This window comes from Chamaea fasciata, unplaced genomic scaffold (assembly GCF_029207755.1).
Source record: "Chamaea fasciata isolate MVZ Bird 193981 ecotype frontalis unplaced genomic scaffold, bChaFas1.0.hap1 SCAF_5, whole genome shotgun sequence".
NCBI classification, from domain to species: domain Eukaryota; kingdom Metazoa; phylum Chordata; class Aves; order Passeriformes; family Sylviidae; genus Chamaea; species Chamaea fasciata.
The window spans coordinates 19,543,955-19,571,374 of record NW_027094090.1 but is presented as its reverse complement, the minus strand read 5'-3'; the positions used below and the strand labels follow the sequence as shown (position 1 = coordinate 19,571,374).

At 41.3% G+C, this 27,420-nt stretch overlaps 1 protein-coding gene across 2 annotated transcripts; it reads right to left on the bottom strand.

The window, feature by feature from the left end:
- PANX2 (pannexin 2) lies at positions 1–23,369 on the bottom strand. Of its 2 annotated transcripts, XM_066182959.1 has the most exons (4): positions 22,875–23,369; positions 22,210–22,500; positions 3,692–5,143; positions 1–1,818 (listed from the first exon to the last, which is right to left on the bottom strand). In XM_066182959.1, the coding sequence occupies exons 2-4, from the start codon at positions 22,433–22,435 to the stop codon at positions 1,457–1,459; spliced, it is 2,040 nt and encodes a 679-aa protein (XP_066039056.1). In that variant the 5' UTR covers positions 22,436–22,500; positions 22,875–23,369; the 3' UTR covers positions 1–1,456. The 2 variants fall into 2 exon arrangements, 1 of the variants encoding a protein (XP_066039056.1); XR_010720755.1 differs by lacking the exons at positions 1–1,818; positions 3,692–5,143; positions 22,210–22,500 and adding exons at positions 11,959–12,047; positions 12,480–12,610.
- Between the last annotated feature and the right edge of the window lie 4,051 nt (positions 23,370–27,420).

Genomic DNA, 27,420 nt, shown 5'->3' with positions numbered 1-27,420 from the left:
ACTAAGCTAGGAATTAGTACACATTAAAATATCCAGAATAATAGGCATTTATTTTCAGTACTATTTTCATTAAATATTGGTATAATATATCCATGTCTGAGGTAATAAATTAAAAATAAACTCAAGATTTCAGTCCCATATTTGTGCTGCATATTTTTTTCTACCATTATACATATTTTTGAAGCAAACACACACAGTCTGTAATTCTGAATGCAGCTAGGAATATTGTTTTAACACAGTCACTTTTTGTTTCACTATAATTTTGCTGAGAATGGTTATTGCATGATACACTTTTAATAGACGTTTTAGTTATACTAGTGTTTTCTATTAAATTACACATATTGCAATTATAGGAAGATGGGCATGAAGATGTGCTTTGAGCCAAGGATGGCAAATATTGAATCAGTGATAGCACATACTGCAGGATTATTGTCTGCCTTCACTAGAGCCCAGATCCAGCAAAGCCATTTCAGTGTGTGCTTAGTTTTGACATGAGTCATTTCAGTGTCATCCATGGCCTTAATTTTTGCTGAGTCAAGGACTAGCCAAATCTGTAGAACTAAATCAATAGACTTCTTTAACTGTGTGTTATTTGAGAATGGGTTTGCTGGTTTCATATTTTGTAAGATATTTTGTAATGACCTCTGTAAGATTGTTCATATCAGTGAAGCACCCATGAAAGTTTCTAACCTGGTTCATAAATACACTATGAAAAAATAAGCAGCTACAATGACTCTCTTCTACACATTTTGTTAAAAGTAACACCTGGTTTGAAAAGTTATTAAAGTAATTTTTTCCATGGTAAAATATATTTAAAAAAATAAACTCTTAATTTAATAATCTTCCATCAAACATATAAGCATGTTAAAGGGCGGGGCATACTTCAGGTATTTTCATTTATAAATGCAAGAGATCGAGTGTATCAATCTTTCGCACTTAAATGCTGGTGGTAGTAAGGCCCTTTCAGCTAAGTCTCCATCAAGCCCAACATCAGTGAGCTAAAGAAACAAACACAAATTTTGCTTGCATATAACTTTTTCATAATCCTGAATTAAAAAAAAAAAAAAATCCTCCCAGCTTAGAAAAGAATTCTTCTTTAACTGCTGCCATTAAAAAGTATACCTCACCTCCATGTTAACTTTAATCAGTGATTCTGAATGCAAAGGATTTAAACACTCACTAAAATTGCTGTGGTGTGCCATTAGACTCTTAATGTTCATAAATTGTGCTAATTCCCATTTAAATCAGGAAGCTATAGTTTAGAGTTAGAGCTAATGGTTATCTTAGTGTTAAAGGTCTATTTCCACCAGATTTTCTTTACTCTATTTTGCAAATGACTGACAGTGCTTATGATGTGATCCTGACAAACCATTTGGGGTTATTACCAGAAGCTATAGTCTGTGAGAAATCTCTCCATGCTCATGCAGTGAGTTGCATTGCTGGGGGACCATGGCCCTTAGTACTCCACCGAGCTCACGATGGCCATCGGCTCGTCAAACGTGGCCAGTCTGATCTGCTTCGGGGTAGGCATGGAGAGCATTTCCCCGGTGTCAGTCGGGGAGTGAATCCCATTGTCCATCATGTTGGAAACCTCCTCCTCATGGTCCTCGTACAGTGTATTGATGTGCAGCAAAGGGTGGGCTGGGTTGCAGCTCAGTGCAGGTGTTGGCTCTGCCTTGGCCTGGTTCAAAGCCATACTGGTGGCAGCAGCAGTTGTGGCTATATGGTTGTGGTTACACGTGACAAAAGCTGCAGCAGCAGGCACAGTTCTGCATGTCTCGGATGAGTATAGGATCTCTTTTGCAGGATGAGGGGTGTCTAGAAGAGAACAAAACAGACAGATAAAGGACAGGTAGTCTTTTACCGTTCCAGTCCATCAGCAAGGAGTGTCCTGAACCAATAAAAGTCATTGGCAATCTTGCCACTGATTTCAGTGGGATCTGAAGAGGATCCCAAACTGAATTTTCTTGGGACCCCTTGAGAAATCTAAACAGGACTGTTTCAAAACAACAGGGCTGTAAGCTCAGGGAAACAGGACAAACAAGAAGTGGGGTTTGTAAATCTTGCTCTTTTTTATGCATGCTCATGCTTCCTTATGTTAATGGTATTTTTGTAAAATGAAGAAAAAAACCAACTGAAAAGTATATTTATTCCCCTCTATAGTTTGGCCAGTGTTTTTTAAACAGTATGATTTAATGTTTTGACAAATGTAATGACTATTGAAATCCACAGGATGGAATACAAAAGGCACTGGTATTTTCAATGGGAAAAACTAGTGGTTACACATTGTAAGCCACTTGTCTTTAGAAAGAACTCAGCAATTCATCATAAACTGAAGTCTCTTTCCAGAAATTGTAAGTCTGCCTTACCTGATGGACTGCAATGTAGGTCTAAGTCAAAAACAAAGTTGAAAATTTTCAATGTGAATGGGGAGTCACAGAGCCCCAAAACTCCAGTAATTATTTTTTGCCCTTAAAATATTCAAGCACTAATTTAGATGAAGGTAATTGAACCAGAAAACCCCAGTAGTTTTGAGGAGTTGAAATCAGAGCAGGTGACTGGATAAGGAATGCTGTAGAATAGCTCACATGCACATTGGGGAGTTGGAGGGCTCTAAGGAGCATAGGGATTTGGAAGTGACAGAAACTTTTATACCTCAAATCACTTCTTTGCTGGGCAGTGGGGTGACGGTAGAGGTCAGTCTGTCGAAGCCCAGAGGGAGGTCTTAGCTTGTAATGAGATGAGAGCCATTGCTTTAAGTACGTACAGATTTTTCTGTAACTTCAACTGCATAGTGCTTCTCTCTTATGTCAGTAGCTTACAAAAATAAACAAGAAGATATCTGTCTATCAGTTTATCTACTGATCTATCACTTTTCTTAATGTTCAAATGGCTTTCCTCATCACCCTAGCACCTAGCAATCATTGATATATTTGAAACACTCCTTTGAGTTAAGAAAGGGACAGGCTTTATAAGACACACAGGGAACCGAGGCACAGAAAGAGCATCTTCTGTGAGGCCACATGAGAAGGGAATGGCAGAAATCCTTAATCCCTGACCAGCACCCACACTTCAGAACATCCATCCTCTGGTCCATGTAAGACATAGGGCAATTTAAAGTGTGCATGAAGAACAATGTCAACAAGCTGAGTTTTGATTTTCTAGGTGACAAACAAATGCCAATCCCTAAGAGCTGGTAGTCTAAGAGATCTTTTTTCCACAGGCAGCTTTAACTGCCATTAGTAGGCTCCCACACACTCCTAAGGGAGTACTGCTCAGGGTACTGGTCATCTACCATGGCAGTTTCCATATGACTTGAAAATAAGGCCGATTTGAAAGGTGCCAGGTGCTGGTGGAGCAGGAAGGGTATCATGGAAATCAAATGCGCCTCATTTCCTTGGCAAGGCATGACCACATTTGTAGTTGTGACAACCCGCTTACATTTGAAACATTACTCACACCAACAGCCTGCACCCTGTTTTTTACAGCTCTACCTGTAATAATCCTTAGCCTCCATACAGTTGTTAAAGGCAGAGAACCTCTGTTTCTGAGACCTGCAAACCTTGAGATTACTAGCTATCCCCAAATCTAGCAAGGTAGGTCAAACAGTGCCAATAAACTCTGAGTTCCTTAAGATTGTTATGTAAATTATGACCTGTGGAGGTGGTATGGGCATTATGACATACTGTACCTTTGAGAGAGGAGGTAACATGCACTACAACATTCTCTTCCTGGTTTAAAAATCCACCCTCTTGGCTTTTTGACGTAGGCATTGAGGGGATGGCTTGAACCTCTGGCTTGGGTTTTTTGCTACTAAGTATATATGGATGAACATCCAAGGAAAAGTGCCGTGTGTGCTTTTTTTCACTGCTTGTGCTTGGGATGGCGTTTGGCTCGCTCTTATGAGCGGAGGATTGCTGTGAGGTTTTTGCAGCAGACTCCAACAAAGGAGCTATAAGGCTGTCTGTCGCTGTTTTTCTCCGCACAGGCTTCGGTTTATCAGGCTTATGGTTCTCAACCTTCATAATGGCTAACTGCTCCTTGAATGGCTGGGGAAGGGGATTGGTAGTCGGGATCCATTTCATCTTCTTCCTTGGTCTCTTAATGATGAGCTGTTCATTAGCATCAATGTCTGCTGGATCAACACTTGGGTCTATGGTCTGAATCCCTGAATCACGCATGGTTGGAGTGGCATCGTGGTTGGACTGGGCCAATGCTGCGAGCAGTTGGCGTACCACATTGTCGTACATCAGATCGCTTTCATTTGTAATGAAATCCAGACGGTTCAGTGATTTTATGTGGTCCCTATTTTCATTACAAAACATGGCCAAAATATTGATATCACAAAACTGGGACTTCTGCCACTGTTTCTTGGTCTTTATTCCAACTTTGTTCAGTTTATCAAATATGAAGTTAGACTTGCGAAATATGAAGAGGTGAATCAAGTTGATGAGGATAATCAAGTTCATGAAGCAGAGGAGAACGATATCTACACCAGCAATAATCCGCTGGAGCTGGACGGATGGCAGTTTACAGTTCACTCTGATGTGCAATTTGGAGCTGCTGGTTTTGTCTGGAGGCTCACCTAGTGCACATGTAAATTCATTTTGCTTCTGTGTAGCATAGTAGGTGGATAAGTATGTGATTGGTATGATGCTTAAAAAGATGATGAACAGATGTCTTGCAAGATAAAGCTTAGCTAAAAAGTTACTTCGTCCTCTTCTTTCCAGGTATTTCTCAAACAAGTTCTGCTCAGGGCTTTTTTCCTTCTCTGCATTCTCAATGATTTCTCTTTTCTCTCTCTCTGTTATCCCTGGCCCTTTGGACTGAATCTGTTTCTCTATTTTTGGTGCCCGCCCTTCAGCTGCACGGTGGTAGCAGTTATCGATCTCCTGAAGCAAAAAATTAAGCTCTGAAGTCAGTCGAGTGGAGGCCAGAAATTCCCAGCCCAGAGCTGGAATGTACATTATCCCAGCAAAAGCCAGCAGTGCATAAGGTAGGAACTTATGCTCAAACAAGGAGGGCCAGTGGCTGGCATCAACTCCTGGCAAGGCATCTTTTAATTCTGTCCAACAATATCCTCTGGCATACAAGGCTTGATCGCGGGTGAAGTTGTGTGGTGTGTAACAGTATATTGGCTCCTCTATAACAGAGAGAAAAGTCACTGCTGTGCATTTAACCTACAAAAGGAGCTCTGGAAAATAAACATTTCAAATTATATCAATTTTATTTTACTGTATCTTTACATGACCATTAAGCCCTCCACATCTATTAGCCAGTTCAGGCTGCACACATCGTCACAAACCCTACAGCAAAACTATGTACCTGAAAGTTTTAGAATGAGCCTGAGTTAGAAATGTCAGCAAGAAATACATATTTTTGTTTAATGACCTCTCTGAAAACAATACCCTAAGCAACCGTGACGTGAACTCTGTAAAGCTAAAAAACCTGATATTCACTACAAAGCCAGTAGCTGAGGATGTTCCATGCACATGCTGAAAATTAGATAAAATTTAAGGTTCATCCCAGCTAAACATTCCTCTAAATAGAAAAAAAGTTAGCTGTAGCTTAAGGCAATATTTTATTAATTATTAACAAAGTCAATTCATTTGCTATGTTAGAAAAAAAATGAAACTTGAGACATACAAGGATTTAGTCAACTGTATCCCTCTCAGCTAATGTGAGATAGCTATCCCTATCAGTGTGACTGACCAGGACAGAATCTGGTGTGTTAACTATTTATCATCATGAAAATTTAATTCTGCATTTGAAACTATAACTTTGGGTTTTTTACACTAAGTGTAATTAAATGCAGCTTCGCCATCAGACAGTATTACGGAAGAAACAAACACTGTGGATCAAGAAAGAAATCAGACAAAGTGATAGGAGAAAAAGTATAGCAAGGATTATTAAATTCACAGTGATGCAATTTTTCTCTCAGGAAATGTTTCAGTCATATTCTGCTGGAGGATTGAAAGGTTTGTCGAAGAAAATTACACCACATATTTGTCTATTTTAACACTCCTTGTAAACATTTGTTTTTTACCATGATCATCAGGATATTGAGACAAAGGTCCTGACCCAGTAGATAAATTATGTTCTTACATGATCAATTTTTTTTCTAGCAATACATGAAAGAAAGAGAGAAAAACTCGTGAAAGCTAAAGCAGCACTAATTTCCCAAAGAACAATGACGATTATGACGACACCCTATTCAAAGAGGAAGACCATGTTTTCATGTTTTGACAGGTAGAACAAAGAGAATATATTTTACAGTGTTCTGGTACACCTTTAAAAAACTTCCCAGAACGAGACCCATAGGAGGAGGCATGCTCCCTTGACTTCAGAATTGCTCAAGAACACCAAGCCTACTCTGGTTCTGAATGTAGTCCACAGTTCAGATCAAGAACAGCTCCCGGGAAGAACGTGGTGGCACTGTTCTCTTTATAATAAAAATGAAAACAAACAATAGCATATTGATAACAATAAATAGAATATTAAAAATTAATACACAAGCAATTCCCCCTAATCTTTTTGGCTTAAAAAATGACTTCTTACTTGACCAGTTACTTTTCACATGTGAACAAATCAAAAATTAGATCTTTGGTGTGGAGGTATAAACCTCTTCTGTGACTTAGAGAGAATTAATACTACCAACTTAAACACAGTTGACAGAATAAATGCTGCTACTCAAGACAGCATGTAAAGTGAATATGCTCAGCAAATCCTTTAATATCACTTTTGAAGACTATTTTAAAATGATCTAACTTCAGTCTCTGAGGATAGCTTAAAGCACTTCCATTTAGACTATTTTTGTGTACTTATAGTCATGTAACAAGAAAATGCTCATTAACTCCCTTGGTTTTGTAATTATGTGGCCCCCCCAACCCTACCCATGAAGGGATGCATACAAAATATTTAATCTGCTACTATCAAAGACTTATGGTAGAATGCCCCAGGAGTCCAAACAGATTCCTGTGTAAAAATGTTCCCATGGGGTAAAAAAACCCAGGATGCTATGTTTCTCCTAAGCAGAAATTTTTTGAATTGGGTATCCTTAAGCCCAGTAGAACTTCCCAATATGAAACAAAGTTTCCTGGGGCATACATGAGTTCTTTTCTCCTAGGTCTCAACATCACAAATACTTGGGAAAACAGCAGCAAGTATTCCTACAAATCACCCATAAGGTTTAATTTTGGATTCCTGCATCGATTACTACTACCAAATAAACTGATTAGTTTTCTTCACTGACACCTAAAAGCTAGGGTGACTTTTGCCAAAATTGTATATATATATCTAAAAACAATCCGATACAGTTTTCTTTTATAAATTAAAAAAACTAAAAACCAATGAAAATGTCTTAACATTTTACATTTACATTGGACAGACCACTGAGAGACTAACTGCATTCCATCCATTGCCACTGCTTTGGTGAAAAAAGTCTAAAGAGCTTCACAACTCCAGTTTGGACTGATCAGCTGCACTATAGGCTACAAAATGAGGCTGTCCCAAACAGTAGGAAAAGCAAATGTCACTTTAGAAGAATTTGTTCTCTTTTCCTCTGTTAAAAATGTTTTTATCTGACCCAATTGCCTGTGAGGTTGTAAAAGATTTCTGATTTATTTGGCCAGCTGAGAATGATGTCCCAGTCTTACTCAATGTTTTGTACCTTGTTGCTACTAGTCTAGTATTTTCTTTGCAAATTTGCAAAATTGGCATGATTTTCATTGTATGACATGTAAGTCCCAAGACCCTTCAGACAAAAATGAATCCTCTGTGGAGCCAGTGAGACTTCTGGCTGACGACTGATTGAAGTGGGAGCAGTGGGATTCCAAAACAATTTTATTCAAACAGTATTTTCTAATATAGAATCATTGAATCACAGGTTGGTTTGGGCTGGAACGGATCTTAAACATCATCTAGTCCCAGCCCGCCCCGCCATGGGTAGGGACACCTTCCACTAGGCCAGGCTACTCAAAACCCCATCCAGCCTTGCCTTGAACACTTCCAGGGATGGGGCTGTCACAACCTCTCTTGGCATTATCTTTGAGCTATATTTACTGTCAGAGAATGCCATAAATTTTGGTAAAGTTATTCCACAGGGATATTTAGCTTAACCCTCTCATCATGGGACTTGATTCAAAAGGATTGCATCAGACTTGGAAGCTCATTCTTCTAGAAAATCGTCCAGACACGGGAGAAGAGAGGAATTCCCTTCTGAAGTAATTCAAAGCAAAAGACTCATTTAGCTGTTGCCTGGGCAAAGAACTTGTCTCTCTTCATTGACAAGAGGCTGCCAAGCAGGATCCACACCAGGTTTTGAATCAGCTTTTGTGAATGTTACTTCCTAGACAATGGCAGCATTTAACCTGGCATTTAACAAACACCCTGATGGTGTTTGATCCAGGTATAGTAGGGTATGAGACTGCTTCTTCTCTACTGCAGCCTGTGTCCATCATAAATTAATGAAAAAGAAAAGCACCATGTCAGTAACTAATCCTGTTATAAAAGTTTGCAATGACATATAGCTGGATCTTAACGTGCAGATCTGATGAGGACAGCAGAGGAACAAGTTATTCCCACACATATACCTCACATAGCTGTGAGACCCCTGCTTAATCCAGTTTCAAGAAGACACAGTAGATTTATTTTTTTTTGTTTTACAATGTTCTCCCGATAGTTAAGTAGCATTACAAAAGGTTACAATGGTGTTAAAATCATAGCTCTGATGATGGATCATGCAATATAAAAAATGTATTTGCTTTTAACTTTATATTCATAAACAGTTTCTACTGATACTCGTCTTTCACCCTGAAAATTCTTAAGCAGTTTATGAAAGTCCTTTTTCATATAACCATTCCAGCCTCCATGAAACACAGCTTTTTCCTGAGACACCACAGTTTAATTGTGTATGGAAATGAAGTAAAGTGTTGCAAAAAAAAATTTTGAAAAGCTTAGGGAGCATTATTATATCTGAGTGGATTGGTCATTCTCTCATGTTGCCTAGTCTAAAGCCCATAAAAATAATTTCTCTGCTCCTTGAAAGATATATTCCTAATAATTACTACATTGAAAAAAACGTCTTTGACGATAATATATGATGGTTTTCTAATACTAACTTAAGCCTAAATATGCATGCTAAGAAGCTGAGTTTCCTTTTTTCAGTATGTCAGATGTTTTCAACAATTGTACATAAATACATTTTATCCTGCTCACTATGCACATAAGTAGCTTCTAGAAATCTGCAGAACTATCCTCTAGGATAAGGTATGAGAGAGATCTCACTGCATTTTTCAGACATGCAATCAAGATGAAATAAACAACACAGAATTACTTAGTTGTGTAATATAACTGATTGTGTTATGCCACTTGAAAAATTAAAATCCCTTGGCAGTTAAGTTTTTTCACATGCTCCATTCTGCAACATCCCACCCCATCCCATCATTTTAAGGATTACTTAAATGGAGAGAAGTGACTTGTTGGAGGTCCTGTGGTACAGAAGTCATAACTCAGGGGAATGAAAGTGCATGGCTGCAGAAGTCATTCAGGGCAGGGAGATGGAGAAAGGAAGGGGCTGTGCTCAAGAAAACGATTAGAAAGACTCTAAAGAGACGGTGTGGAAAGAAGTGAAGTCAAAAGTACTGAAGCTAGGAGCTGTCAAGCCTGCTGCTTTTAGAAAAGGCTTAAAGAAATGCTTGTGGGCTTCCTGCAGGCACAGGCTCCCACACCTACTGTTCCCAGTCGAAGGTCAGCCATCTCCTTTCAGTGGTTCTCCAACCTCCCTACACTTCAATAAACATTCAACTGTCCTCTTTGAGAAGTCCTGAATTAAACATCATCTTTCAGGCTGCAAGTGGTAGGCATGAAAATATGTTAGAAAAATAAATCTGCTAAATTTCAAACTGGAGTTATAATACTCCAGGTTCTGGATTCCTCAGGAAAGAGGCTGGAATGCTAAGGTTTGGGGTTGGAACCCTTGTAAAACTTCCCAGTTTTACAGAAATGAATCTCAGATGTGGAAATGGAGTTACCAGTAGAAAAATCTGATGACTCCTGTTCCTAGGCCATTTCCTGAAATTACACCCCAATGCAGAATCATAGAAATGCTGTGTCCCACATCCCACTCGAAGCACGGTCAGGACTGACCAGCTTGATTAAGGCTTTGTCAGTCTGAAAACCACCACAGTCAGAGGCTACTCAACCTGCCTGTGCATCCTGCTCAGTCAGGGACAACGCTTGATTGTCCTCAAAATGAATTTTCATCTTTAGGTCAGGTCCAGCAAGAATGGCCGATCCATGCAGCAGCAATTTTTTTCATTTTTGAGAAATGGCCATTTCAAAAAACGAATGCAATGGCCAGTTGCATTAAGAACATATCCAGTAAAATACAGCTAGAAGGCTGTCACAGGCATACATGTGGCTAGAGCTGAGGCCTCAGTGTTGCACCTCAATCGAAGGAAGAGATGCCAGAAGCACAGTTCACCAAGGAAGCCGTGTGTGTGTGTGCATACATGTGTGCATTTGCCCATCTTTATCAAGAAACATTTTGTGAGAAATGTGGCCTGGTTTATGGCACACTAAAATGACACTGTCAAGAAGATACAGTGAAACTGTAGATATGCATCACTCTCCACTGTCTATTCAAAGTTAAGACTTCCCAGGAAAGTGAGTGAATTGCATCTAACACACTCACCACTTAAAAACAAAGATAACAGTGACGATCTCTTAGCATTCAAAGCTGTAAAAAAAGTCAGACCTGCTCCTGAAAAGACTTAAGCAACTGCATGCATTGGGCATTTCCCTTAAGTCGATGTGATTACTCACAGTGCATAAGATCTGGCACATGCATCTCTCTTTGAAGAACTGATGTTGTAGTTATAAAGTTCCTAACATATTATTCTGAGCAAACGTTATTTAAATAAATGTGGACAATACATTTAGAGTGCTTTGGAAGGCATTATAAAAAAAAGAAAATAATAATAATCAACAGTATATACTCCTATGTAACAGGGAAAATTATGTTTCATACCTACTGCATTCCCAGTGGAATAAAGTATATTTGCCAAAATATAAACCATGATAACAAATTGTATATGCCTCCTGTGACCTTCAGCTTTTAGAATTTACTCTAAGAAAAGAAATCACACCTCATTAATCTTCCCACTGAAATGCATTAGTCAGCATTCCAGTGCAATAATTGAGTAAAGCGGAAGAAATAGTACGATTTTCCAACAGCAGACAGAAAAAAACCAGAAAAAGATTTGAGAAAATATAATACAAAAATGTAAAAAAAGATGAAAATTCTTGTTTGCTACACCAAGGCAAAGGTAAGCATGCCTCTTGTGGGAAGATTTCTTCAATGATCTAGTGGCAGCATGACTGCCACTCCCCAACATGGGGTATAGGCAGCAGAACTGGTGATTGGGTGCTGCCGAACAGACTGGATCCCCCAGCCTCTGGACAAGCGCTTAAAACACTCTTGCTGGAGACTGAAGCTAAGTATCAGGTAAATATACTGGGAACTATATTTACTGAGTTAAATATACTACAAACTCATCCTAGCCTAGCACTTCCTAGCAGCTGGCATTCTGCCCTCTTGAAGAGAGCTGCTGAATCATCCTCAAACCTGTGCCCAACCTGCCTGTGAGGATAAGTTGGCAATCCAGTCAGGACCTCTGAAGCACTCCTGGCGCAGTCCTCTCCACTTGTCTCAAAGGAGAAATTCAACACTTAGGTAGAATCTCTGAGTCTCCCTGCCCATCTCTTCCCAGTACACACATTTCTAACAGACAAAATAAATTAGAAACTCCCTGAATTCAGCAATAAATGCATCCCAGTATTTAACAAGGGTATTCCTTATCATACTGCTTTGTGACACATACATGTAAGCAAACTGACATACATGTCTCAATTATCTTGGGTACTAAAAGGATTGCACAAGAAAGCAGGTAGCAAACTGTTTATTTTTAGAAACAGAAATAATTTATTTAGTATTTTTTCAGCAATTTTTAAATGGCAAAGAAGAAATGTCCTGGATCCTCTTCTCTCTGGAAAAAAATGAATAAAGAACATTTATGTTACTGAGATTGAAAATGTAGTCTAAGAAAGTAAAATATTATCTAAACAGTATACATATCTTCCATCTCAGTCACAGTCCACAAGGAACATGGAACTCTGCTTCAAATGATTTTAACAAAATGCTAACTAAAACCCAAATTAACTGTCAGCAACAGGAAAAGCTCACTTAAATTAACTAGTTTATTTCAACTACTTTATTTAAAGGATATTTAAAGGTTAGAAATTAGTACAGCATAAGGATGGATCCCTGAAATTAATTTTGGGTGTCATACAGTCCTATTTAACTCACTGAGTTTACTCATATGAATGAAAAAAGAAAACATCCATTAAACTAAGCCTTAACTTAGCAAACTAATTATTAAGAATTACTAGTTTTACTGAAATAAAGACAATACCTTTACCTTTCTTAGGGAATATTCTTTCCAATCTGAATACAGGTTCCATGCCCATGAAGTCTTCCTAAGGTACAAATTTCTCCATGATCAGCAAGGTAAGGTAAGCCTTTTTTGCCCAATCTCTGAAACCACTTGTCCTGTTTAAGAAAAAAATCTTGAAAAGAAAGTCCCTAAAAAAATGAGATAGGAAACCACTGCTGCTCTTAGGTTCTATGGGCCTATACTCTGTATGGATTAGTTGTAATGAGTGAGATGTAGAGAAGCAATTTCAAAGATTGATAGGTAATGAATGGGTCACCCACAAGGGTAACTTGCAGAGCAAGGGTAGCAGTAGGTCTCCCTGTATTTCCAATTTGGCTCTTTTTGCCTTGCAGGATTGCTGCTTGAACAGCATATATATTGGTTCTGCAGAATCAATGAATTAACAATGCACTTTCCTAATGTATATACAAATTCACAGAACAATGTTCCCTGCATGTAACAGACACTGGCTCTTCTAGAAGTAGCTGGTGTGCTCACCCTTACTGGCAATCTGAGGTTAAGGTTTGGTACACCTGCCCAGGTTAGTCAGGAGAAGAAGACACCTGCTCCTGCTTGTCTGCTATGTTGGAAATAGCAACTGTTATGAGGAAGGTGCAGAAACACTTAAATGAAATCCCTTAGGCTGCTCCTATAGAGAAATGTGTCCTCAATAATGAGCTGCATCTACCATGTGGTGGCCATGCAGCACAGTGGTAAAGTCACTGAAAAGAGCTTATTTACAGTGACTGGACCACTGATGCCAAGATTTGAGGGAAGTTAGATCTGAATTTTAAGGAATGTATTAATCTAAATATAATTAACGAAATTCAGCCATGCAGTCAGTCCTACAAAAGAGCTCTGAATAACATTTACTTCTAAATTTAGCGCTTACATGAAGAGGTGAGTGGAATTTCAGTGATGTACAGATCTTCTGCATAGGAGAAGTAGTAAGGTGTGAAAATAATATTTAAACGTTTTGCAGAGGTCAAAAATTGCCCGCTAGAGATGGAACCCCAAAGCAGCTACAGGCACTCAGACAGTATGTTAATTTGGACTGCAGTAATACCTGAAGGAAACTGCAAGAATAAATGCTGAAATGAAAAGAATCATGAAAATCCAATGGAACTGATGATAGATGAACAATGGTGGCTTCTTAAATCAAGGGTCAAGTACAAAATACCACCACAGAAAGCAACAGGTAACAGCAGGTTCATTCTACAGCATTATTATTATTTAATGACTAGAAGTTAAAAAATTGCTTGTATTAAGTACCTCTTGGCATAAACACAGCACTCAGAAAAGTTCACGTTGAAAAAGAAGAAAAGGACCAACAGTTAGCTGATTAGGCAATAACATTAGTTTAATAATATGGTATTTAGAGGGCAGAGATGGCTGGTCTACTGCTTTTGGAAAACTGGTTCCTTCATGCGTAGAGAAGTTGAGTTTTGTGAAGTATCAGAACTGTTTTGATTCATCACAGAAGAGACAGAAAAATCTGCTCCCGGAGGCTCCCAAGGGCTCTGCCAGTTCCAGTGTGGAGGTCTCCTGACCTCCTGAAGAGAACATGGATCTCGCAGAAGATAAGATACCTCAACCTCAAAATGTGAAATAATTAATCATAAAACTAAAATGCTCCAGAAATAGTCACTGAGCTCTGAGCTGCAAAAACCACACCACATATCTCAGCACCTGGCTGCAGCACTATTCCATGAACTTTGAGTCTGAGACAGGCTTGGTGCCACTGAAGAAAACCAAACAAATCCCCAAAGCTTGGTATCATAGTGAACAGCTGCACTGCCCCATTCAAATGCAAGAGTATAATACATGCCTGGGAAAAATCCCCAATGATGGAAATATGTGCCCTGATTTCAACGTTTTTCTTAGAATAAATCCTGTATCATGTAAAAAAAAGGCATCTACAAGAATTATGCCACTCTATGCTGAAATTACTCAGCTTTTGTAATTAAACATATACATGCACTAAGGGTGTCCACTGCAGCTATTTTAAATACTGAGAGAACCCAGGGAACCCAGTGATGATGCAGACTCTCCCTGAAGACTTTTATAGCTCTTAGAAACCACACAAGTTGAAATTTGCTCTACATCATGGATGCATGATGTATTTCTAGTTTAGAGACAATGAAGAGTCTCAAATACTTCAGGGTAGCTTTGAAAAACAGTCTCGACCTCACTCTTTATTTATTCACAAGGTTTCTTTCCTCTTGATAAAGGTGAATAAATTAAGTAGCTGTTAAAAAAAAATGTTTTTGACCGTCTCTTCAAATCTATGGGTTATCTGAAAGCATGTAGTAAGGTAAAATTCATCCATAATTTGGATGTCTTCCCACATATGACACTTGAAAAAATAGAGGGTTAATAATACAAACAGGTCATTAAAGACAAAAAATGATGATGTATGTGTGTTGATTAAGTCTGAGAAATGGAATTTATGACAGAAAAAACTTCTCCAGTCACTAGGAACTGCAGTGGAGTAATGTATGGCTCATGGCATTTCCTCAAGAACACCTTTCCATTCACCATTCACCTGTGTAACTGCAAATCTTTAAACGATCAAAACTCACAGAGTCCCAGCCAGTGTATCTTGTGCACACCTTGAGTTTGTATCTGTGTAAACGACCCTTAACCTTTGGGAAAACTTCCATCAGCAATGTGAACAGCCAGCAGCCAGCCTGTGGGTGCGTGTATCATTTCAGTCCTTTTTAAAAATACATGCTAAGAAAGCACTTAAGTGGTACTGTGACACTTCTTAAATTCTCTTTTCTCTGCTATTATCACCTCAGAAACAATTTCTGCACTGGTGTCATCAGTTTGTCATATACTAAACAATCTGGCTCTGTACTCTTAGCACTAACAGAGTCACTTGGGAAAATGCCATCTTCACTTTCTTTAAGTGCAGTTGGAGAGAAAAAATGGAAAGTAAGATCAAAAGCAATCTATTAGGTAAGTCACCTAAATAAGCATATGTAATTATCCTGACACAATTCAAAGCAGAAATACAAATTAGAAAAATTGACGAGAAATACAAAATAAAACTCCATCTCATAATATAAAAATCTGACTTATACTATTTCAAACATATTGTAGGGTGAAAAGTGAAAAAGACATTGAACTCATGCATATACTGTATTACACAGTAATGTAAGCATTGGTTATGCAAAAGATTATGAATCAGGTTTATAAAACATAAAACCTTGAACTGACATTTCAGTTATTAAACACTGTTTCCTTCCATGGTTTCTTATGAAAATTTTCTAGCAGAAGGATGGTAGAGGGCTGAACAATACAACTGCTAAGAGACATAGAAATACAGTGTTTTTGAGCAACCTCTTTTGTATTTTGTAGGCACTGTTTTAAGAACCTAGTATGAAAACCAATGCCAAAGCTTGGGTTTTGACTAAGGTATAAAAATTAACTGGATGAATGCTTTGATTTATTTTAATAAAGTACCGGCATTTAACAGCTTGGGTGGGAAAAGTAAACATGACTGCAATATGGAAAGAATAGTTCACTGTGAATAGAAAGCATGAGGCACCATACAAGAGGGATATGACTTAGCAATACCTTGACAACATTGGTTTGGAAACCAAAATATTTCAATATTGTAAAGATAACACAACAAAACCAGCAATGTAATCTCCTTTGGAACCCACCACTCTCTGGTCCCTTACAGAGAGAACTTCCCACAGACATTATTGATGGGGTTGCTTCTCAACCTAGCACAACACTGGAATATTTAAACCACTCACTAAAATTAGATTAAGCAATTTAAAAGAACTAAGCAGCACATCATGAAAGCCAAGCGTCCCTTAATCTACTGGATCATAGAACAGTAGATTATAGAACAGTGATTATAGAACAGTAGATTATAGAACAGTGAAAGTTCGGCAAATGCCATGAGACACTCAACACAAAAGGCTGCCACCTGCTGCTGGTAGCACCATTGCCAGTCATGGAGGAGATGATACAGCACTTGCTGACCCAGCAGCATCCTACTTGTGGCTGCAGCTTGTGTGTACTAATACCATGTCACAGGGAGAGTGAAGGATAAAAAACACTTGGAACATCAAACAGACCTACTTCAAACTCACAGTCTAATACTCCACATTCTGTGCATTTTGGAAAGGAAGTGAAAATGGAAACGCTGATGGACTAATCTTGTTTATCTATATCCATACCACTCCAGACTGACCATGCCTTGACAAGAGATACTGAAACATAACTAAAAACCACTTCTGAAAACCAACAGAGGCCATAGCTGGACTAATACTATGTACCTTGAATCCTTACCTTCTAAAATGTAATTAAGTTTAGTGTTTTACCATTTCTTTCACTAAATATTAACCTAAGGCTGACTTAGGTTAACAAAGAAATACTTCCAATAAAAAGAATCCCCAAATCTTTATCACAGGAAAGGGAACAATCCAGCAGGCTTCGATGCAGCTAAAATGGAAAGACAAAAGTGACAATCTTTACTAACAGACATAAAATTTGCTTTACCACCAGCCAGTACCTGGTATAGTCACCTATTCATACACTGGGACAGCACAGTACTATCAAATCTGAACTCTCTGTTCATATTGGTTGTATTTTACTTCTAGTTTGCACAGGAATAACTAACTGCTAGGAAATAAAAAGCTAGGCATGAGAAATCAAACCTCCAGAGAGTCAAATACAAGCATGGACCTCTGCAAAGCACTGCATACACATCTGCATGATGCCTAAGATTATATAGGGTATGATGGGGGCTATATCATGGTTCTGACAGAATTTAAAACACATTTCCTCACATATTTTAATAAAAAATTTAGTTGTTATCTTTAAAGTAGTAATTTTCAAACAAAACTAGAGCAAACCAAAGTTCCCTTGGGACCACCCACTGCATGCATTGTTACCTCAACAAGGACACTGCTATTGGAGAGGTTTCCTTTAGCCTACACTGCCTTCTGAGAGCCCTGTGACTCCAGGAAACCAGGAAACTCATAGTTAAATAGAGATTCCATCCACTAGGTGTGAGAAAAATGCCTCAAAAACTTCCTTTATTATCCTCAAGGTCATCATACATTGGTCTCTAAACAGAGGATTTGCCAGTTTTATACAAAGTCCATTCATGAATGAGTTTTAGAAAGGGAAATAATATTAATTCTTCTTTTGTGAGTGCTCATGTGGGCTTTCTTTGTGTTGGGTAGCTGAATATCGCTCCTAAATGACTTTATGATGATCTTACACTCAGTAAAAATATGCCTCATGGATTTATTTTAATTAACTTTCTTGGGGTGTCCTTTCTGGAATCACACTGGTTTGCTTGAAAAACGAAGGAGAATTAGGAGACTCAGAAATGACATTTTAGGAGGTTAGCTACATGACTTTCTTTCCTCCTGTGAATAAAGTTTCTCCCCACTGGGAGTCGGGAGAAAAAGCTCACTCCCCACTGGGAGTGGGGGCCAGTGCAAGAATCTTATCTTACTTCAGCCATCAGAGTCAACTCTTGTCCTCATTGAAATCAATGGTCAAGTTCTTACTGCCTCCTTTGCAGCCTGAATTTAACTTTCAAGAGCACATTCTAGTAGTGTGCCTTCGTCCTGAAGAGAGCTCAATTTCACTTCAAATACACTGCCATCTATAGTGGAGTATGGAAACAAAACCTTATCTCCCAATATATTTAGCTATGTTACAAATTCATTTATAGAGCAAAGGCACACCAAGGATGACAGCCCCTCTTTTCACTTTGAGTCAGACTGTAAAGACACCAAACATCCAGAGCTGCACAACGTGGAGCATGGCTGGCAGGTTGAAAGCCCTCTACTCTGTTCTCATGAGACTCCACATGCAGTACTGCACCCAGTCTGGAACGCTCTGCACAGGAAAGATCTGCCTGAGACTAGAGGGGACCATGGAAATGATCAGAGGGATGGAGAACTTCTATGACCAGCTGAGAGAATTGGGGTTGTTCAGTTTGGAAAAGATTCCAGGAAGAGCTTACTGATGCTTTTCAATGCTTAAAGGAGGCTTTTGAGAATGATGGGGACAGACTTTTTAGCAGGGCCTGTATCTGAGGACAGTGGTTTCAAACTGGGAAAGTGTAGCTTTAAGTTGAACACAAGGAAGAGATTCTTTACTCTGAGGGTGGTAAGGCACTGGAACAGATTGTCCAGAGAAGTCATGGATGTCCATCTCTTCAAGGAACTGTTTAAGGCCAGGCTGGACAGGGCTTTGAGCACCTTGATCTAATGGAAGGCATCTATGTCTGTGGCAGGGAGTTAGACTATATGATCTTTAAAGTACCTTCCAACCCAAACCGTTCTACGATTTTATGATACATGTAATAGAAGAAAAGCACAATATCTAATTAAGGTATTTTGTAACACAGTTAAGTCGAGATGAATTGTGATTTTTTCACAATTTCAACATAGTATCTGCCAAACAATTAGGTCTTGCCTCTTACGCTACTAAAACAGTAATTTGTCATTTAATTTCTCAAAAGAGATGTAAAGATCAGAACACTCCAATTCAAGAGCAAACAAATCACTTACATGAAGAGCACATGCATTTACCTAAACAATGACTTTGCCCATGGCAATTAAAACAACATAATTAACTAAGTAACTTTATCTTCAGCCACAGACAAAATAGAGTATACAATATATTATAATATAGACATAACAATTTTTAAGGTCGTCAATTAAAATCTTTTAAATAAACACCACACATTTTCTTTGTCCTCTGTTGTAGGGCTGAACTTAGCTTTCCTACGTGCTTCTGCTTTCAGAAGCACGTAGGAAAGCAAAGTTCACCCCTACACCAGAGCAGCCTCTGGCCCCAGAAGACTTATTGCTGCCTGGGGTCTCCCAGGCTTCCCACGATGATGGGGTGCCTTCTGCACACCCCCAGAGCAGGATACCCACCCTGTCTGACCAAGCAGTTCTCACTGCACTTGTTGGACAGACTGTACAGTTGGTCTTGACTGCACTTTAAGCTACACTTTGCACACACATAAACTCAAATGTCAATCAGTGAGATAGGAGGCTCTTCTCTGCCCACTGATCATGAGGGTTCTTCCAATCGTCAGCAAAAAAGTTTTGTGAGAAACCACTGCTTTTAGACAACGACATTTTTATGTCTTGAATGCACACACCATTGTTCCAAAAGCTTTAGCAATACTGATTAAATAAGATGGTATAGACCCCAGAAAACGGGGTTGTTTTCAGTTTAGTGGCATGATGGTATCTTCACATGGCTTATACTGGATATCCTTAACAGAATAAGGAATAATGGCAAGTATCAGAAAAGCACACAAGGGCCCAAAGCAAAGTGTGGGAAGCTACTGTGATATTCCCAACCAAAGGGCAGTAGCTACTTTTTTCAATTTCACCAGCAAAGTTTGTACTTGCATAGCTACTATTTAAATTGCACAGAAGGAACAGTATCCAAAGGTTACCATTATTACCAGGGTCAGTATCCCTGGACTAGCATGACTTAGTAAAGAAGTCTAAGTAAATACTGTTTTGTTAAATGAGCAACATCTGATTAAGATCACATTAAAATTAATGTAAGTTTTGCTCTTGAACTCTGTGGAAGCAGAATTGAATTCACTAACCTGGAACTCTTCGACTCAAGCCTAAAAAAGTATCTGTTTAGTTTTATTAGATTCTTAGAGTTTTTCTATTACATTATCTCGCATAGTTTTTTTTTTTTTCCTTTTCTCATATTATTTTTCTAACTGCAGACCAACTGAAAAAACATGACATCATATGAGAGAAGAACCTTATCCCATGTTTTCCCAGAGACATAAGGGTGTTACATCTTAAGTTTTGTCCTGGCAGGACACAATAGGCTCTGCTCTCTATCTTACTGGCTCAAATCAGCATACACAGCCCTTAAGTAGACATAAGCAACATTGCTTTTAGTCCTGAAAAACAAATCTGGAACACAACTGTGAGCCTCAATAACAGTCTTCCACAGCACAAAATAACCTCAACAGCAGAAATACAGACAGATGCAAGCAAATTCAATAGGCCCTCTTTCTTCCATAAGTGTGTGGACTACACTTTAGCCTTGCAGAGGGACATGCACTGTATAAATCTGAGTCTCCGACTTGATACTTCTTCCACAATCTGCAGCCTCAGATGACTTCCTCCCATGGAGCAAGCTACAGCTGTCTGGCCAAGCAGTGAGGCATCAAAGGGCTTCTGCTAGCAATCTTGCACTATGTCAAGGAACACACATGAAGGGGGCATGACCTTGCCTGCAACCAAGGCTGTCCTTAGGCCTACTGAGGTTCAAATCTGTACATCTCAAACAGTATGAAAGCATATATGTAAGCAAGCACTCTTGTGAGCTGCTGTAGGATTGCCTTTTTATTAGCTTAGTTCTCTGCAGAGGAAGTGATCACAAAACTTTTGCATTCCACAGAGGATCCTCAAAGGTGACCTTGAAAGCTGTCTTTCAGTTGCTCTGAAGATCCAGTTTTCATATACCTGGTAAACATGGTTTCTCCAAGATATCTCCAGAAGACCATCCAAAAGATGAGGTTCTTATTAACTGTGGCTGGAGATCTTGAGCTATGTAACTCTTTTTTAAAAAACTGAGGTGGATTGAAAAAGTTTCAACTATAATTAAGAAAAATCTCCAGACTCCATTTGCAAGCAGTTATACTTCTAGGTGATTTAACTTTACCTCATAATGAAAACAAGTATTAGGGATTGGAAGTCAATCCCAAAGCAGCGTGCAAAGCAGGAGCCTGATTCTTGTATGTTTAAACTGGTTAAATACAGCCAATTCTCACCAACCTCACAATCTACAGACTGCCAGGTCAGGCCTGTATGTTAAAGTGCTAATAATTTCCCATGGATTTTCAGTGTGGAGCTTCAAGGGACATTAAAAGCAGTCATGCACTGGCAGCTACACTCATCAAGCCTACAATCAACACAGGAAAACAATGTTTACACATGCGCTAGTGGCCCAAAAGGTGTCGTAACAGTTTACTGGATCAGTAATGTTCAAGGCTTACCAAAACTTGACCTTCTGAGACTGGTGGTGATGGGCATTCAAACTAGGCTTTTTAAACTGTTACCAGTTAATGCAAGATGTTGGCTCTCAGCAGAAACAGATACCAGTGATTTCCACTGTCACATTATGGCAGAGCACACTGCCTGCGGCTCTGTATATAGTATCAGTCTCCATGAAAGCACCAGCCTCTCCCTGGTCGGCCAGTTACACTTACGCTGTAGATGCCTGAAGTTACATAAGGACAATGCTTGACATCAGCCAGGGTCCAGCACAGGACCTGTCCAGGATCCACCTCAAGCATTAACCCGCTCTGTCACCCACGTCAGCTCTCACCTGCTGCTGGGCAGTGGACACCTCCCCACGCTACTGCTGCCTGCAGATCAGTGACTCGGGGCTGCTCGCAAATGGGGGTGGCTGGGGACCCCTCCCCACCACTCACCTGCCAGCCAAGGCAAGAGGCAGCAGCTGTCCCCATTAGGGACCGGTCAGGACGGCGACACCACTGCCCTGCCCAGCACGACGAGGGACAGCGGCCCCCTCCTGAACACAGGTGGCTCTTAGGTAGTGGCCGCTGCCGCCCCGCCGCGGTCGCCACCCGCCGAGGCGAGGGCTGGCTGACATCTCTCAGCACCAGCGGTCTCGTTTAGCAGCCACTGGGACACGACCCTGCCCGTCCTGCCGCCCTTACCGGCAAAGTTCTTGGTGAAGACGAGGGTGACGAGGAGGATGGGGATGAGGACGGTCCCGATGGTGACCACGCGGTCGAAGGGCAGCTCCAGCTTCAGCTGGAGGAGTAGAGCCGCCAGCGCGCCCGCCTTGTCATCCTGCTGCCCCGGCAGGATGAGCTCCTTCAGCTTCTCGCCCGCCAGCAGCGCCGTGGCCATGTCGGGGTGGTTATCGATGATGTGTTGCATAAGCAGCGGCGGCGGGCGGCCTCACGCCGCCGGGCTTCCCCGGGGACGGGCGGCGCCCGCCCGGCCTGCGGGGACAACACCGACAGCGGTGACGGCGGGGCCGCGGCCGGGCTGCGCTGCCGCAGCGGCACCGTGCGCTCCCCCGGCCCCGCCGGCCCGGCGCGCAGCCCCCGCCGCCCTGGGCAGCGCGGTGCGGGCGGGCCGGGCGGCCGCGACCCCGGCGGCAGCGGCTGTGCGGAGCACGGCAGCCTCCCGCTCCCCGCAGCCGTGCGGAGCCATATCACGAGAGGCGGGCGGCGACACGAGATGCCCGGTGACAGCTGTGCCATTAAGCGCTGCCTCTGCTTCGCAACCCGTGCTGTACAACAGCAGCAGCCATGCAACCAGGCAGACCGGAGCCGCCTACCGAAGAGCTGCAGACAAGGAAGGGGGCATTTACCTGGCAACTTCGGCTCCCTCGGCTCCCGGGGGACGGTGAACAAAACCGATGGCCCGTACAGAAGAGCGGAATCCGAAAATAAACTTACACTGGACCCTCCTGCCGAAAAAAGGTTCCTGCACCACCACAAGTAATGAAATCGCTCCGGGCTCGGAGCGGGAGGTGGCTGATGCGCTGATGCTCGTTACAACAGCGGGCGGCTGGCGCAGGCATGGAAATGCCCGCCCGCACCGAGCAGCGATAGCGTGCCGAGCAGTTCAAGGGGCTCGCAGCCGTGGGGGGGAGGAGGAGGAGGAGGAGGAGGAGGAGGAGGAGGAGGCGAGAGCAGCCCGGAACGAACTGCGGGAACGCAGAGGTCCTTTAAGGCATCCCAGCGAGCAGCCGGAGCCCGCGGAGCCGGGCGCGGCCGCAGCAGGGCGGCCGGGAGCGGCGCGGCCGCAGCAGCCGGTGCGGCACAGCCCATGCGGGGCTCCGAGCGCAACACGTCGCGGCGGCGGCCCCGGCGCCCGCGTCCCCCCGCAGGAGCCACCGCGCGGCGGCGGCAGCGCGCATGCGCCGGGCGGCGCGGGGAGCGGGCGGGCAGCGCCGGCCGGGAAAGGCGTCGCGGCCGGCCCGGGGGGACACTGCGGGCACCGGCACGGCTGGGATCCCTCTCTTCCCCTTCCCGCAGCCTCACAGGGCAGCTCAGACCCGGGTGTGCGGGAGCTCCCGCGGCTTAGCGATAGAGCGGGTAGTAGCGAGGGAAGGGAAACCCTCACCCAAGCGGGCCCTGAAGGTCTTGGGTCTTTGGGCACGTCAGGATTTAAGTGCTGCCAATAGAAAGCCCTTCCAGGATGCTGTCTTTTTAAAGCACATGTAGGGTCGACCACACCTCGTAGAACAGCCTAAGAGCAGAGCACTTGCCAAACATGCAGAGGCCAGCTTTCACGCACAGCCTCTGATGTTGTCCATCTCTGTGTCTTCACAGAGATGACCAGACCTTGCTGTCCTTCTCTGGAACAGGCTGGGAATGGAGCCCGTGTTAACACTGGGAAAAAGCTGGACCATACAGCATCAAAGGAAGCCATATGTGCTATATCATAGCCTGCAGCACTGGTGTTCGGAAAAAAAGCTCCAGGTCACAGATCCTGCTTCTTAACTTGTTTATGGATTTTATGTTTAGTAGTACTTAGATAAAAACCAGAGATAAATATTGCTGATATCTCTCTCAAAGATTTGCAGTTGTCATCTGCAACTCACATGAGTAAGGCAGGGATTTTAATCTTTGCCTTGAAATTTTCATTTCCCTGGTCACTCTGAACAATATGATGGCTGTGTTTATTATTCAAGTTTAAATATTGGCTGCAAGCTTTAAATAATACTTCTAGGCAGGGGTCCTTCCATCCAGGCAGGGAGATAATGGGCAAGGAGAGGGATGTCCTGATGGTGACTGAGCAAGGATCCCAGGCAGCAGACACAAAGCTGTCGGTGCCACATGCTCCTGAAGAGTACTGAAGATCAGAAGGCAATAGAGCCGAATGAATTATTAAAAAAAAATGAATATCGTCCTAATGCCGATATCCAACTATGACGGACAAAAGACTCTCTAACAGTTTAAAGTTAGAAAGTGTATGTTTAATTACGACGCCGGGCAGCGTGCGGGATAGCTCCCAAACACACGCGCGCTCACAGAAGATCACAGGGTCTTTTTATGTACAGAAGTATTGAATACCCAAAACACAAATGTATATTCATGACTTTGTACATCCCATTCCCCGCTTCGTATGGTCATTAGCCAAAAGCTATTAAGCATGCGTGGTTTGTTCTTTGAAATGGGTCGGTGGTCTTTTTTATGGGGCGGGGTCTCAAAATGATGAAGTAAGTGAGTCTTCTTCGCTTTGACTTTTTAACCTTTTACTGTTGTGTGACAACTGAATCCTGTTTTCCCAGAAGTATTTTATTTATGAATTCATTGTCCTTCTTGAAGCCTATTGATTAGTCAGAATACACAAACATAAGTTGACAGGCCTCATGATTTATCAGTTCCTTAAATCCGGCTTCTGCTTATCAAAAGGGAAGTCTATCTGTCTTACTTCAGCAATATCTGGTTTAACTAAAATCTTTAATTCTTCAAAATTAATGTTTCACTAAACCTGAACATGTAACCATCACAATTTTCCCTGCTTCTAATCCTCCATGGGCTCTGCCTCTGTTGGTCTTGTGTAAGGACTGACATGCAGTATCTGCCCCATAGTCAGAAAGCAGGGAGGGAAGAGAGCTATCCTTTTCTTACACCCTTGTCCAGGTACAGTGGGTACTTGTGATATAGTGCAGCAGAGTTCTTGGTCACCAGCTGTACCCCAGGAAGGGCAAGGTAGAAGGCAGAGCAGTGAGGATCCTGGTGTGGTGAACTTGGGAACAGAGTACAGCCTGTGTGGTTCCTACAGCTGAGGAAAAGTGGGGACAATTTCCGGGTCAGGCTTTAAGCCTCAATAATCCTAGCTATCTGTGATGAGGGATAGATGCATCAATTTCTCTTGCCCTAGCTGTATTTGGATGTGTATTTTATTAGCCCCTAATATACAAGCTTTCCATTCCAGCAACAAAAAACCAAAATACGTTATGCACTTGTTACTGCTGCTGCCAGAGGGATGATACTGAGCATGGTACTGACAGCCTGAGGCAGTACAGCTGAAGTGCAAATCTTTTGCTCAGACTTTCAACATTGTAACTGTTTCACCATTTGTCTGCTGTTGACAATCTTGGCCTGCTCGAGATGGTAGTTGAAAGACCACTTTTCTTATTCTCACTATGTCATCTCCTTTTTGAATCCTCTTTCACCCATCCAGTTACTGAATTCAAAACAATCAGCTTGTTTTTTGTTTTTAGAAGCTGCCTGTGGTATTTCTTCTATCTTCCCCTACCTAAGCCCTTAGCACTCATCTGCTGACTCTAGATGCTTCCTTATGTTTTTCATGAAGTAATGCCAGCTCTAGTAACCATTTCTGAGGAACCTTGGTATGAACATCTACAAATGTTAAGAACTTAGGAGCAGCCATCTAGTCCCTTACATCTCCAAATATGGCTGCAACTGGTCAATTAAGGAAGTGTTAAATGAGGTAGCCTGTGTTGATGCCTTTCCCTAACTGTCCCAGCTTCCAACAATGTTGAGGGAATTTCCTGAACTTGTGGTGGTTTGATAACTCCCAAAAGATATCAGGATATTTTTTCTGGTCTCCTGTTGGGACTGTGTAAATTTCTGACATCCACAGCCTCTTTATTAAGGAATCCCAAAGGCCTGCAACCTGTTGTATCAAACCTACCTTGTTCTGTTTCCTTCAAATGTAATCAAATCATCAAATTAGACAGCTCCCTATGGGAACATACCTGGATCAATCCCTACCCATCTTTTCCATGACGCATATACTTCTGTAGTCATCTATTATACCTTCCCTTTAAATTATACCTAGTTCCACATTTAATATCCAAGACATGGAAAAATAACCATAAATCAGACACTCTGCTTTTAAAATAACTATGACATCCAAAAGTGATTAAAATTTCTCTTGTGAAGCTTGCTGCATTATAATACCGTAATTTGTTTTAATCATATTGATTTTGTAATCCTGCTTTGCAAGGTTATGTCTGTACAGCAAGCCAAAGAGACAGGCAAGATGGAATGGTACTGTTAGACCAGAACATGCGTAAACAGAAGCCTGTAGTAAGGCAGAGAGTGGGACATGGAAAATTACTGTCACAATTTACAGACAAACACCATAGCCAAGTTTCTCAGCAGTAACATCCTGGCATGTACGCTGCTGGATGATCTAGACAATAATCAGGCTGTGATAATATTCCTGTGCTAATAAATATTTCACAAGTTGCTGGTAGGGTCAGAAATTGATTTACAGATCAAAGTGGAAAGTGATGTGAAGGAATTCTAATGAATTCTAACAAAAGATCAAAAAAGTAGTCTTATTTTTTAGTTTGAATTAATCACTTGTTATCACATAGAAAATACTGATTATTGAAGGTAAAGTGTGGGTCTTTTTTAAGTCTTGTTTTCTCCAGTTCTGAAGGTTTAGAAGTTCAAAAGCAAATGAGAAAAAGCGAGATTGATTTCAAGTTCTGACAGGGACACTTGCAGCACCTAGAATTTACCTTCTGAACAGAGGGTATACCCTCTCTAGATATGGTGTGAGATTTATCTATTCAAACATGAAGGTGCCTGAGCATTAGATATTGCAGAGCACTATTCCTGAAACATGTAGGAGGAGAAATAGCTAAATGTAACAGTGCAGTTCATGTGACCAAACGTATATGTTCTCTTCCAAATGAGATGCATCATTTACACATGGTAGGTGTCCAGAGTTTACACATGAATCCCACTCACTGTCTCTTATATTACAGCTTGTCTTAGCTTAGCCATTTCCCCAAAGGTGACTGTGTGTTGTCCTTGTCCTTATCAGCTCCCAGTCACTTGAAAATTGCTGCCTTTTAATCTGAAGGTTTTAAAATTGGTCATGCTACCATGAATCCCTCATGCAGTTCCTCATACCAAATTTAT